The 13,464-nt window shown below is 35.0% G+C and overlaps 2 protein-coding genes across 6 annotated transcripts in view; one reads left to right on the top strand and one right to left on the bottom strand.

The window, feature by feature from the left end:
• unm_hu7910 (un-named hu7910) overlaps positions 1-1,968 on the top strand; it is a 40,410-nt gene extending 38,442 nt beyond the window's left edge. For all 4 annotated transcript variants that reach the window (XM_058780930.1, XM_058780928.1, XM_058780929.1 and 1 more), the window contains 2 exons: positions 111-244; positions 520-1,968. In XM_058780930.1, the coding sequence (XP_058636913.1) occupies positions 111-244; positions 520-670 (285 nt within the window). In that variant the 3' untranslated portion in view covers positions 671-1,968. The remainder of the gene's footprint in view (positions 1-110; positions 245-519) is intronic.
• On the bottom strand, positions 1,747-13,464 carry ggh (gamma-glutamyl hydrolase (conjugase, folylpolygammaglutamyl hydrolase)). 2 transcript variants are annotated; one of them, XM_058780933.1, is made up of 11 exons: positions 13,255-13,294; positions 12,707-13,166; positions 12,085-12,300; positions 10,546-10,619; positions 10,106-10,156; positions 6,051-6,135; positions 5,522-5,660; positions 5,147-5,253; positions 2,280-2,370; positions 2,036-2,170; positions 1,747-1,880 (listed from the first exon to the last, which is right to left on the bottom strand). In XM_058780933.1, exons 3-11 carry the CDS (start codon positions 12,160-12,162, stop codon positions 1,759-1,761), a joined length of 882 nt encoding a protein of 293 aa, XP_058636916.1. In that variant the 5' UTR covers positions 12,163-12,300; positions 12,707-13,166; positions 13,255-13,294; the 3' UTR covers positions 1,747-1,758. The 2 variants fall into 2 exon arrangements, with proteins under 2 accessions (XP_058636916.1, XP_058636915.1); XM_058780932.1 differs by lacking the exons at positions 10,546-10,619; positions 12,085-12,300 and having other exon boundaries at positions 13,058-13,166; positions 13,255-13,464.

The following is a 13,464-nucleotide window of genomic DNA, read 5'->3' as shown; positions in this document are numbered from 1 at the left end:
TATGCTCTTGCCTAGCTGTACTTTTAATTTAGCTTCACCATGTCTACTTTTTACAATGTTTATTTCTGTTTATTAACTGTTGCCTATTTATTTAAATCTTCCTTTTTTAGATCAAATTTTCAGTAATGCAAGCTGGTACTCATGTGTGGCCTCACACTGGTCCCACCAACTGTCGTTTACGAATGCATCTAGGCCTCGTCATCCCTTCTAAGGGATGCAGGATTCGTTGTACAAACCAAACCAGGTCAGTTAAATGATAGAAACACAAGTTTACACACATTGATTAAAACTGCACTAACTACAAAGCTTTTAAATGTTTCACTATTGACAGCTCCATTTCCACTCCAACTAGTTGGTTACAGGGTTTTAAATGAACACTCGACAAGCATCAAATGTAAATAAAAATTGGCTAGTAAAAGAACCTTGGATAGTTGGTTTATTTTTATTTATTTGGAAATAATGTGTGCCATGGCTATTATTATTTAAAAATTTATGCAGCGAATGTTGATTGTCTTTCAGGGAGTGGGAAGAAGGAAAAGTGTTAATATTTGACGACTCATTCGAGCATGAAGTCTGGCAGGAAGCGGAAAGCTACAGACTCATCTTCATTGTGGATGTCTGGCATCCAGAACTCACCCAATTACAGAGGCAGACTCTGTCACCAATATAGACGATTTGTTCAAAAACTGAGTTTCGAAAAGTAGGTCAACCGCCAATCTGAGTGACAGATTTACTGTCCTTAGCCAATCACAAATATCTATTGTGCTGTTCTGTGGGTACTGATTACAAGGCAATGTGAATGTATAAGTCTTATGAAAAACAAACATATTAATAGTTGTAAATAATATGAGTGTGATTTTTGTAAAACACAAAGGATGGACTTAGAAGTTCAAGGGTTTTAAAAAGACAGTTCACTAATATGCGATATAATTCTGGTAAAGCAAATACGATTTGTAATCATGTTTCAGAAGCATGTTTTTAGGGCTCAACAGTAAACGGTAAAATGAAAGATGCGATAAGGATTAAAGCGTACATTTTGAGATTTATATCTTAGGTTAGATTGAAGGGTTACTTTTAGTAAAATAACAGTACAATGAGATGCATGTTATGGGACCAATGAAGAGATCAGAATATGAGAGAATGAGTTGCATTTGCTCTTTCTTTCCGAAAAAAAAAGGAGACCTCAGTCACTTTTTATAGAAATATGATTGAACATTGCACTGTATGTTGTGGGTTACTTTATATTTGTGTGTCCAGGTGAATACATAAATGAGCAGATGTGTTAGCTATAAGAGATGAGTGCACAGCCATGAAAAAGATCACGTTGTGCCTTTTCCAACCTTGGAAACTATTCTATTAACTATTCTATTCATGTGTACTTGGGAGACCTAAAGAACAAGTCCAGGTCATCAAACAAAAGAATTATGACTATTTAGTTTTTTGTGAAATGTGAAGTTGATATGTTTTCTTCAGATTCACTGCAAGCACACATTTTATTAACACTACAAATTCTACATGATTTTTGTATATATGTTTGTTTACATAATTTCATCTTGCGAAAATGTTTGTTCTTTGTATTATTTGGGAAGTATTCAATTTTCATATGTCTGAAAAGAACAATAATATAATTTATCTCAATTATAATTCAGTTTGATTCATTTTCATGTCACGTGTACGTGAAGATCCAAACTGAAAATTAAATAATAATTTAAAAAAATAAAGCACTAATTAAGACATCAGTACATTTAAAGAATTCATTTAATCAAAAAAATAGATCTGTTCAAATGCACTTTGAGGTCCAGTGCATTCAGGTTTGTAGTTGTAGATCAAAGCCTTTTCCTCTTCCTCTGTACTAGGAAAGCTGTGAAAACTTTTCCTAGCTGTAAAAGCAACAAAAGGAGGAGAAAGGTTACCCTGTGAAGATATAACTTCTTAATTTGTAAATTCATTGCATTAAAGGAATCAAATTTAATTAAGAGCTAATAAAAACACATTGTATGTTGCTCAGTAGTAGTAGTATTATTATTAACCATACCTTCATTCACAAAAAAGTAAGCCATGTAGAATGTGGTCTTAATGGCTGTAGGCGTGTGGGGAATATAGTGACGGGTCCATTCAAAAGCATTTTTCTCTGGATGCCACTGAGTAGCATAGATGGGGAAATCATATGCTGTGGGTATGCATAAAAACAGTACAATGACAATGTTGCTCAATAGAAAGAGGCGAAAAGCACAGTCTATATTCTTCCTCTATCAATCCATCTGATTATTATCACTCACCTTCCATTGTGGACACAAACTCATTTTGTCCATCTGTATTGGTGCTCAAAACTCTGTAGAACTTTTTCAGGGTCTCACTCTTGGTAAAGTTCTAGATTTAAAAGTTTGAAAATGCCTCATTTTATTTTAGCAAAAACCCCATTAAATTCATTGCACTGTAAAAAGTGATAAGTTGACTTGACTTAAAAATTGAGGCAACGGGTTTCCTCCAATTTTTTTAAAGTAAATAATTTTTAAAAATAAGTTAATTGAATTGTCAAGTTCACTTAACTTTTTTTTTTAATTATGTACTTAATTTTAACGCAACGGGTTTCCTCTTTTTTTTAATCACTTTTTACAGTGTGCATGTAATTTTATTTAAATTTTTATACATAAACCTTTACAATTAACATTGCCATGCATCATATTACTATTGCAGTATTGAATATATCTCCCTGTGAGAACTAAAACATTTCACTGTCACCTCTGTTTGACCAAATTTCTATCACAGGCATGATGTTGTGCGTTGGCATGTATACTGTATTCTAAATAATGTCTGGTGATACTGTAAAGTGATAAGCTACTACTACATTCAGTGAATACATTCCAAACAATCAAATGTATTAGACACTGTTTTCTAAGATATGAAGGTGTATTCTTTTCCTGTTGTGTACAACTGGTTATCAGTAAAGCACACAATATTAAATTATTCAATTAAGTTTAATAAAATGTAACTTGTTAAATCAACATTAATCACCAGTTTATACATTTTATTATAAAGCAGAAATCAAGAGATTTATTTGTATTGCCATACCAGCTAGTGATGGGAAGTTCAGATCATTTTACTGACTCGGACCTTTGAGTCTCGTTCAGCAAAATGAACGAATCTTTTTTCGAGTCATTTCGTTCATTTTAGCAAAATATAATTAAAATGTTACATGCTACTTCCCTAACACATCTACTACTTATGCAAACGTTGATCACACTACAAACTATAATGCTATAAGAAACAGAAAAGATTAATTCATCGTTTACCTGGGTCTTGATTAGCTCACCTCACCTCTTATCTGACAAGCATTCAGGTTTGAGTCGTTCGTTCATCACGTGACAGCCTCATACACTAACCAATGCAGTCAGAGCCGGAAAGAGAATTGATTAGTTCACCTGTTTCGAGTCCTCGGGTTTGAGTCGTTCGTTCTTTTGTCACGTGACGTGACAGCTTTGGGCAGAGAAATTAGTTAATTTACAACCCTCCTTACAAACGGGTGCATAGTCATTATTATTATTATTATTTACTCGTACAGTTATGTGATGAATGAATGAATGAGGCATTTTTATATAGCGCTTTTAATGTGTATTGCAATACACCCAAAGCGCTTTACAATCATGTGGGGGGTCTCTCCTCAACCACCACCAGTGTGCAGAATCCACTTGGATGATGCGACGGCAGCCACAGGACAACGGCGCCAGTGCACTCACCACACACCAGCTACAGGTGGAGAGGAGAGAGAGTCAAAGAGCCAATCAAGTGGATGGGGATTATTGGGAAGCCATGATAGACAAGGGCCAGTGGAGGGAATTTGGCCAGGAGTGATGCATTTCTGGCCTCAAATTATTGCTTTTAATCTCTGTCACAATGGTTCTTTTCCATAATACTGAATGTAGTAATAAAGATAATAAAGAGTTGGTTATGCTTTAATTTAATTTTTTATTTTTTTTTGGAGTCTAATCTTCATAAAATACAATACCTTGTTGTATTTATGTCTTTTGAGTTAACCCTTTAGATTAGACTATAGTGTTATACTTTTGTAACATATGACACTTTAGACATTAACACTGTGTACACACTCTTGAATTGTTATTGTTTATTTTTGTGCCAGAAAAAGCTTTAGCAAAGAGGATAACTATTCCAAAATGAATTAAAACAATTTAAATAAAAAATACAAGAAAATTAAAATATACTAAAGCCACAGAGCCAGATCATAACCTTAATATTTTAAACTAACATTAATCATTCATATTCAAAATGTTATTTGCTTTCACTTTATGTCATTGTGTCCTTTTTGACCAATCTTCTTATACAAACATTAGACCAATATGTCAAGTCTGCCTAGGAAAAACAATTATATCAGCAAAGTCAAAATTGGAGTAAAAATGAACAAACTATAAGTGCTTTGTAATTTTAGGCTTGGATTTTTTTATTATATAGTTATATTATATGTTTATTGATAGACAAAGAGAGTGAAAGGACAAATCAATCAATATTTTATTTATAACAGGGTTTTATTTATTTATAAAATAACACAGATCCTCAAGAAACAGTAACAAAAACAGTGACAGAAATGAACAGACCCTTTTTATTTCTAGGAAAATGCTTATTACACATATTTTGATAAATATGATCCAACATACAAAAAATACAGTTTTACTTTATAGTATTTTACTGATCCGGCAAGTGGTCACGTGACAAAAGAACGAACGACTCAAACCCGAGGACTCGAAACAGGTGAACTAATCAATTCTCTTTCCGGCTCTGACTGCATAGGTTAGTGTATGAGGCTGTCACGTGATGAACGAACGACTCAAACCCGAAGACTCAAAACAGGTGAACTAATTCCAGTACAGAACCTATAGGATGTTGCGCATGCGCGACTGAACGAATCACTCCCTGAGACGACTCGTTCTTCCCGAGTCACATTAAAGATTTGTTCAAAATGAACGAATCGTTCAAGAACGACCCATCACTAATACCAGCATCTATGGCTATTTTCATGGAAAGATCAATGCATTTTAAAACAAGCATCTAGTAGTAACACAGCAGTAATGAAACCAACAATTGGTTTCAAGAAATAGTTGTTGAATGGTGATAGTAATATTTGCTACTCTACCTTTGTAGTAAGACTCCACTGATGAGAGTTCTCTGTGAGTGGTTCTGTTTCCAGTGATTTCATAAGGTCTTCAGGGAAGTCTTTGAACAGTCTACTGTCTCTAACATCTAAACAGCATTGGAAAAATTCATAATATTTATACATCTATGATGACTACGACACGTATTCTTAAAATATTTTCACTTATTTGAGAAATTTTATACTAGGTGCACTGCAGTGGCACCATGATAATTACACGTTACATCACAGAGCACCAAGCTAATCGTCCATTTTTGTGAAATTCCTGACTGGAAGTAAGCTGACAATGCTACTTGCATTAACCAATATGTAAATATATTTGACTTTACAGTTAAATGTTATAAAACATGGCTTTACCATCTGTGAAGTTCAGTGGCAAGGCAATACCACTAGTGTTGGTGTGGGACAACAGCAGCTTCCCACTTGTCAGCAATGTGAGAAGTTCAAATCCTAAACAGGTTCCCCATACAGGGAAATAATCACCTTTTGAATTGGCCTGTTAACACACAAACATATCTATAAATTGGCTGGAAAATTAAATTACACAAGCACATTGTATTGTATTCCTATTACACCACCATAAGTAAGAGGAATGCCAAACAACAAAATGCAGTGTATATTTGTGTAAAATGAAGATCATTATGACTCTTCATTAATTTTTTGCTAGCCCTCTTTTATATCTCATAAACACAAATCACAAAATTGACTATAAACCCACAGTCTGAACTCTGCAGCTCCATTTAAAATTGTACTTTTTCACAATTTCTACAAATTGAACTGGTTTCTATTTTACCTTACTATCAATGCTGCTTAATGTTTAAAACATGTACTTTGGATACATTGTTATGCTGAATATTTGTACCAAACGGACCATTTGTACACAAACCTCAAGAGCAAGTCTGTAGAAAATGCCAGCTGCTTTGGAATAGCCGGATGATTCTAAACTGACTCCACCTCCAGGAAAAAGGACTCTAGAGAGAGGCAGAAAAGGTGTCACAAATCCCCAGAGGTGAAAGTACAGATACTCAGTGAAAATCTTACTCAATTAAAAGTACAAGTATCTGGCCAAAAACATACTTGAGTAAAAGTACAACTTTAAATTGTACTCAAGTATTAAAAAAGTAGAAGTACTTTTTTTCTAACAGATATACAGAAGTTTTGTTAAAGGAAGAAAACGAAATAAAATGCACAGGTCAAATGCATACATCTAGTGCAACAACAACATTTAAAATGCAGCACAGTGGAACACACACACACACACATACAGGGAAAGGGATTAAAGGGAAACTGCCATCCTATATACAGTGAGGAAAATAAGTATTTGAACACCCTGCTATTTTGCAAGTTCTCCCACTTAGAAATCATGGAGGGGTCTGAAATCGTCATCGTAGGTGCATGTCCACTGTGAGAGACATAATCTAAAAAAAAAAAATCCAGAAATCACAATGTATGATTTTTTAACTATTTATTTGTATGATACAGCTGCAAATAAGTATTTGAACACCTGTCTATCAGCTAGAATTCTGACCCTCAAAGACCTGTTAGTCCGCCTTTAAAATGTCCACCTCCACTCCATTTATTATCCTAAATTAGATGCACCTGTTTGAGGTCGTTAGCTGCATAAAGACACCTGTCCACCCCATACAATCAGTAAGAATCCAACTACTAACATGGCCAAGACCAAAGAGCTGTCCAAAGACACTAGAGACAAAATTGTACACCTCCACAAGGCTGGAAAGGGCTACGGGGAAGTTGCCAAGCAGCTTGGTGAAAAAAGGTCCACTGTTGGAGCAATCATTAGAAAATGGAAGAAGCTAAACATGACTGTCAATCTCCCTCGGACTGGGGCTCCATGCAAGATCTCACCTCGTGGGGTCTCAATGATCCTAAGAAAGGTGAGAAATCAGCCCAGAACTACACGGGAGGAGCTGGTCAATGACCTGAAAAGAGCTGGGACCACCGTTTCCAAGGTTACTGTTGGTAATACACTAAGATGTCGTGGTTTGAAATCATGCATGGCACGGAAGGTTCCCCTGCTTAAACCAGCACATGTCCAGGCCCGACTTAAGTTTGCCAATGACCATTTGGATGATCCAGAGGAGTCATGGGAGAAAGTCATGTGGTCAGATGAGACCAAAATAGAACTTTTGGTCATAATTCCACTAAACGTGTTTGGAGGAAGAAGAATGATGAGTACCATCCCAAGAACACCATCCCTACTGTGAAGCATGGGGTGGTAGCATCATGCTTTGGGGTGTTTTTCTGCACATGGGACAGGGCGACTGCACTGTATTAAGGAGAGGATGACCGGGGCCATGTATTGTGAGATTTTGGGGAACAACCTCCTTCCCTCAGTTAGAGCATTGAAGATGGGTCGAGGCTGGGTCTTCCAACATGACAATGACCAAGCACACAGCCAGGATAACCAAGGAGTGGCTCTGTAAGAAGCATATCAAGGTTCTGGCGTGGCCTAGCCAGTCTCCAGACCTAAACCCAATAGAGAATCTTTGGAGAGAGCTCAAACTCCGTGTTTCTCAGCGACAGGCCAGAAACCTGACTGATCTAGAGAAGATCTGTGTGGAGGAGTGGGCAAAATCCCTCCTGCAGTGTGTGCAAACCTGGTGAAAAACTACAGGAAACGTTTGACCTCTGTAATTGCAAACAAAGGCTACTGTACCAAATATTAACACTGATTTTCTCAGGTGTTCTGGATTCTATTTCTGGATTTTTTTTTTTTTTTGATTATGTCTCTCACAGTGGACATGCACCTACGATGACGATTTCAGACCCCTCCATGATTTCTAAGTGGGAGAACTTGCAAAATAGCAGGGTGTTCAAATACTTATTTTCCTCACTGTATATGACTTTCATTTATCAGATGAACACAAACTAAAAAATCATATCTCTTTGTATAATGCAAGTGTATGGGACATCCAAAAATGAATATGACAGTAATTCATACAACCCTCCTTAATGAATCAGTGTCTTCTTAAGTGAAACTATAAATACAAAAAATACATTAACACTTTATTTCGATAGTCCACTTTAGACATTCTACTAACAGTAAGTGACTTTGCAACTACATGTCAACTAGCAGTCATTAGAGTATTAGTAGACTCTGCTTAATATATACTAACACTTTATTTTGATGGGTCCACAACATACAACATACTGAGTATTAGAAACTTTCCAAGTACATGTCAACTTATTCTACTAACCCTAAACCTACCCTACTGAGAGTTAGTAGACATGTAGTTGCAAATTAATGAGAATTAGTTGACATAGTTTCAAAGTTACTTATAGTTAGTAGAATGTCTAAAGTGGACTATCGAAATAAAGTGTAACCAAAAATACAAATACCAATATTTTAAACTTGACCGTCGTGTTCACTTTGTGTGGTTTCTGAAGTGGTCCTGTCCCCTTGCATTATACAGACTAAAACTCTTCTGTGTTCATCCGAAGAAAGAAAGTCAAATGTCTGGGACGACAATTTTCATTTTTTGGGTGAACTATTCCTTTGAATAGCAAGATGTGATGCAGAAGATAGAAACCTATTACAGACAGAATACAAGAATGTGTTGCATTAATGAGGAGAGTCATAGAATTAAAACATACAACATTACCGTTTGGAAAGGCCACTTTTTAGTGTTGTCTATTCATCATCACTGTCTAAAACAGGGATGGGGAACATTGAACCTGGAGGGCCGGTGTCCCTGCAGAGTTTAGCTCCAACCTTAATCAATCACACCTGAACAAGCTAATCAAGGTCTTCAGGATACAGGTAGGTTTTTTTTTTTTTTTTTAGGGTTGGAGCAAAACTCTGCAGGACAGTGGCCCTCCAAGATTAACGTTCCCCACCCCTGGGGCCGGTTGCATAAAAGGTTAAGTCTAGTCTTCAAAGTTAGTCATCTAATTTTTTTATTTGAGACTGGCCATAATATTTTAAATTGAGTTACATTAAATTGTAGATTAGTCTAAGTTAAATAAAATAAGACCAATTACCCCTTTGCTAACTGCTAGTTTGTCAAACTTGTTCTTAAGACACAGTCTTAACATAGAAGCTAAGTTTATGCAACTGGCCCCAGGTCTAAAAGGATAATTCAACTTTTAATTGTTTATTTGGGGCATTTAGAGTTTTTTTTTTTTTTTTCTCAGCATATATTGATAATTATTTGTGACTAATTAGATTAATTAATGAGCAAATCGTAATTATAAAGATTAAAAAAAATACTCATTGACAGTCTTAACTGTTACTCAATGTGTCATATAATGACATAATATCCACTACCAGATAAGAACATCACCAAACATAAATTACAATTCATTTAACATAAAATGTTCATTTAAACATTTTTGGAGATTTGTAACATTTAATTAAAAAACAATCATTCCCACAAAAATATTAATTAATTAGCATTGAATTCTCATCACGGATTTATTTGCACTCAATCTTGTGCATTCAGCTAATATAAAGCATTACACAGCTAATGGCTCTATCAAAACAGAAAGAACAATGAATAAACTTTTTTGGGGGAAACAACTTTGCTACCTCAATATGCTTCCTCAGATTTGATAGTGAACTTTTGAAGCCTGACATTTACCTGATGAATGTTATAACTGAAATGTGTAGAAATGTGCTTGATGTGTGAAAACAATGATCATTGGTTCTCACTCACGTCAAGAACGCACATTTGAACTTCTGTTTACCATATTTATTGTACATAAGATAAAATGAAAACGTAATGTACTTTTTAAGATGAAATAAAATTGTAAGGAGTAAAAAGTACTGTTTTTCCTTCAGAAATGTAATCAAGTAAAAGTACAAGTAAGTTTAAATTGTACTTGAATAAAGTACAAATCCCCCAAAATTACTCAAGTATTTTACATCTCTGCAAATCCCTTATTGTAATCACTGCTATAATAATAAAGGACTTTACTTACCCATTTATGGATTTGAAGAGCCTTCTGTACTCATCATCAGACTTATTTATCCTAAAGACATTTTTAAAAAAATAAGTTGCAATTTTGTGAAAATTGTAGTCTTGGTACGTTCACAGAAAAAGGCTATCTTCCACGTTGAAAAATAAAGTGGATAGAGAGCAGAGGGCTCTGTATGCTGCTTTATTCATTCATCATTTAATCAAAGCAGAGCTATGTAACCTTGTTTATTAACTTTAAGACATGGCTGTAGTCCATTTTCTTATATGAATGATATTTCCCAACTAAAATAAACAGTTGTATAATAACATAATACTATTGCAATAAATGTTACGTACTAATAAAAAATTAAAAAATGTATGAATGACAGTTATGTTTCACATTCCATATTGCTTCCACTTTCACAAAATTGTAGGCAGTATACACCATAGACATATAAATACCTAGACGCCTCATTGGCCGCTTCGGTCCGTTGCTGCGATACGTCAACACGTCCGCCATGTTTGTGAGGGCAAGACTGCCTTAAAAACAAATGGAGGTAAACGGGGGAGCTGCGGTTTTTTCGGGATAAAAACACGATAACGTTTACATTTATCAACCAATTTCAGTGGTTTGTGATCTACATGGAGTTAAAAATAACTCTGCCTCCAGTTATTCAGTTAGGCTTGGAAAATTAATAATTTTCTTAAGAAATTGTAAAAGCTCACACTCACACTCGTGTTGATTTGGTTGATTTTTTCGGTTAACAATTCTAATATTGATGTAGTATAACTGTGACATATACATGTAATGTAATTTTAATGTACATTAAATGAAATTAAGTTGTTTCATTGCTTTCTCTGTCTTCAACCCCAACATTTGAGCTTTTCTCGTGCTAGGTCAGAACACAGCTCGTTCCCTTTGAAATACTGAGGGGGAAAAAATCGAAATAATACATCTTTAAGAAAATTTAATAAAACCAGCGAATACAAATCAAAAAGGGACACACTGGTAGTCTGCTTTCTATTTTCATAGCACTCTATAGGCTACAGATAAAAACTCTACAAGCAATAACAAATATAACTGATAATTCTTTATGGATCCAGTAAAACTTACAGTTACAGTGGTGAACTAATATGCACTGATGCACAGTAAAAATATAGTAAAAGTGATATGTAACATTAAAATGTATATGTAGTACAAGTTGTAGTAAAGTGAATAATATTAAAAGCAAGTACAACAGCACAATAACATAACTGATATAATAGATTTATAATAGCACAAATTATATGTGTAATACAATAATAAATAAATGAACAATAGATAGCAAGTAGAATATGTAATATCAAGGGTGGAATAATACAGAATAGACAATAATGAAGAATAAATTAAATAATCGTGAAAAGTACAGTTTTATAATGGTATTTGTATAATAATTATTAAACAAAGACAACTAATGACAAGCAAAAATTGTGGTCATGAATTCCAAATTGTTTAATTAATGAGCTCCTTGAGTATTTTATATATATATATATATATATATATATATATATATATATATATATATATATATATATTAGTTGTGACAACAAAACCTGACTAATAAAGACTAATTCTCCACTGCTTCCCTCAAGATTTTCCTATATTTTCTAATGAGGTTTTTCAATGAATGAGTAAAATAATGTAAACAACTTGACAAAGCTTGACATTTTGCTCTACGATGCAAATTACACACATCCATGCAGAAAACAAATTTTGAAGCAGTCGTTTTTTTTTCAATATATGTTACTACATAGGAATGTTTGGGGTGTGAGTGTGTGCAGTTTACGTTGTACAACAAAATGTCAAAGCACATGATCAGCATTAAACAGCCTGTGTAAATAATTTAAAATGCAGTCTATAGTACTGTGATTGACTGAAGAAACTGGTTATTTTTAAATATTTGACAAAAATGACAGAAACATTTAATAAGGTAATTATATTGTTATAAAAGTTACCCTTACAAAGGTTAAAAAATGCTCCTGGAAGTCTGTTTCGGGGAGAGAGAGAGGTTTGAATATGATCAGGGTCATTCTGGCCATTCATTCAGGGCTGTTCTGGGTTTTAACGAGTACAAATACAACATTAGGCTGTGGAGGTGTAGCCTAGTCTCTAGGAAATGCAGGAAACATGCTTTCTTCAGCTTTCCTTAAGGCTTGCTTTGTCCTGTTTGCAGTTGGCTAAAAAAGGAAAAAACAAATAATTTATATAATCAGTCCACAGTTTTATGATAAGCTATGAAATCCTTATAATCTAGTGATGATAAACTTGCTCTTTGTAAATGAGAAGTGAAATTAAAGAGAGATGCTTTAGCTCCATCCCTATCCTGACAGTCTGACACGGCCTTGTCAAAGTGCTCACTGTATATATTGTGCTCATAACACAATTTAGTTTATGATATGAACTACAATATAAGTTAAAACTTAATAAGAATTAATTTAAACTTTGATTTCTTATAAAGTCTCAGCTTTCACTGCTTACTAGCCATATCGCTAGCTATTAATAGTCTGACACTGGCTAATTAAGCTGTCAACATAATGCTAAAAATGACCAAAAAAACATCCAGAAACAACTGTTCAGTCTTACCTGTGAAAGATAATACCCCGAGATCTGTTGTTATTAATGTGCGACGGTCTGTAGATGCCCAAGCTGCCGCTGAGTCAGGTATGTTTTCTTCTGTCCCGGTATGAGATTTATGGAGAGTTGCCCGCACCAATATGGCGGCGCCGTTGACGTGCGGTCGAGCGGCCAATGAGGCGTCTATGTATTTATTATGTCTATGGTATACACTGCTCAGTGTAAAGCGCTAGAAAGCCACTGCGAACTCGATGTTTGTGGTGCAAGCGGAGAAGGAGAAACAACACTGTTTCTCATTTTAGATCAATAAACCCTGAATGTTTACAGTGAAGGCAGTTTATTTATAGTGTTTTATCTTACATCAGAGGCACAACACGAGCGCCAGCAGATTCCAGAAACTTAACGTAGGACGCTGCAATATATGAGTTTATATGAGGCGGCGGGTTATACACTTCCTGGGCAAGAACACCTAGACAAGATTTAGACATGGTTTACTTCATGATGATAATACAGTTGAAACTGGCATGCACTCTATTTAATACAGCTTTGCAACTCACCTATTATTGGTCTTTCATTCGTTTTTATTGGTGTTCCGATTTGGTTAGCAAACACGGCATTTGAAAATATAAAAAGGCAGGCCAGGTAGATGTGAATCATGTTTTCTTCAGACTGGAAATGTTGCTGTGCTTCCCCATAGCATGAGACCAGCATGAGACCAGCCATGCTACTGCGGTCAAGCCAGCCGCCACTCCGAAATGCATGGTCAA

The sequence above is a fragment of the Onychostoma macrolepis genome, chromosome 07 (genome assembly GCF_012432095.1).
Source record: "Onychostoma macrolepis isolate SWU-2019 chromosome 07, ASM1243209v1, whole genome shotgun sequence".
NCBI classification, from domain to species: Eukaryota; Metazoa; Chordata; class Actinopteri; order Cypriniformes; family Cyprinidae; genus Onychostoma; species Onychostoma macrolepis.
The sequence above is the reverse complement of the archived record's forward strand: the minus strand, read 5'-3'. Positions and strand labels throughout refer to the sequence as shown.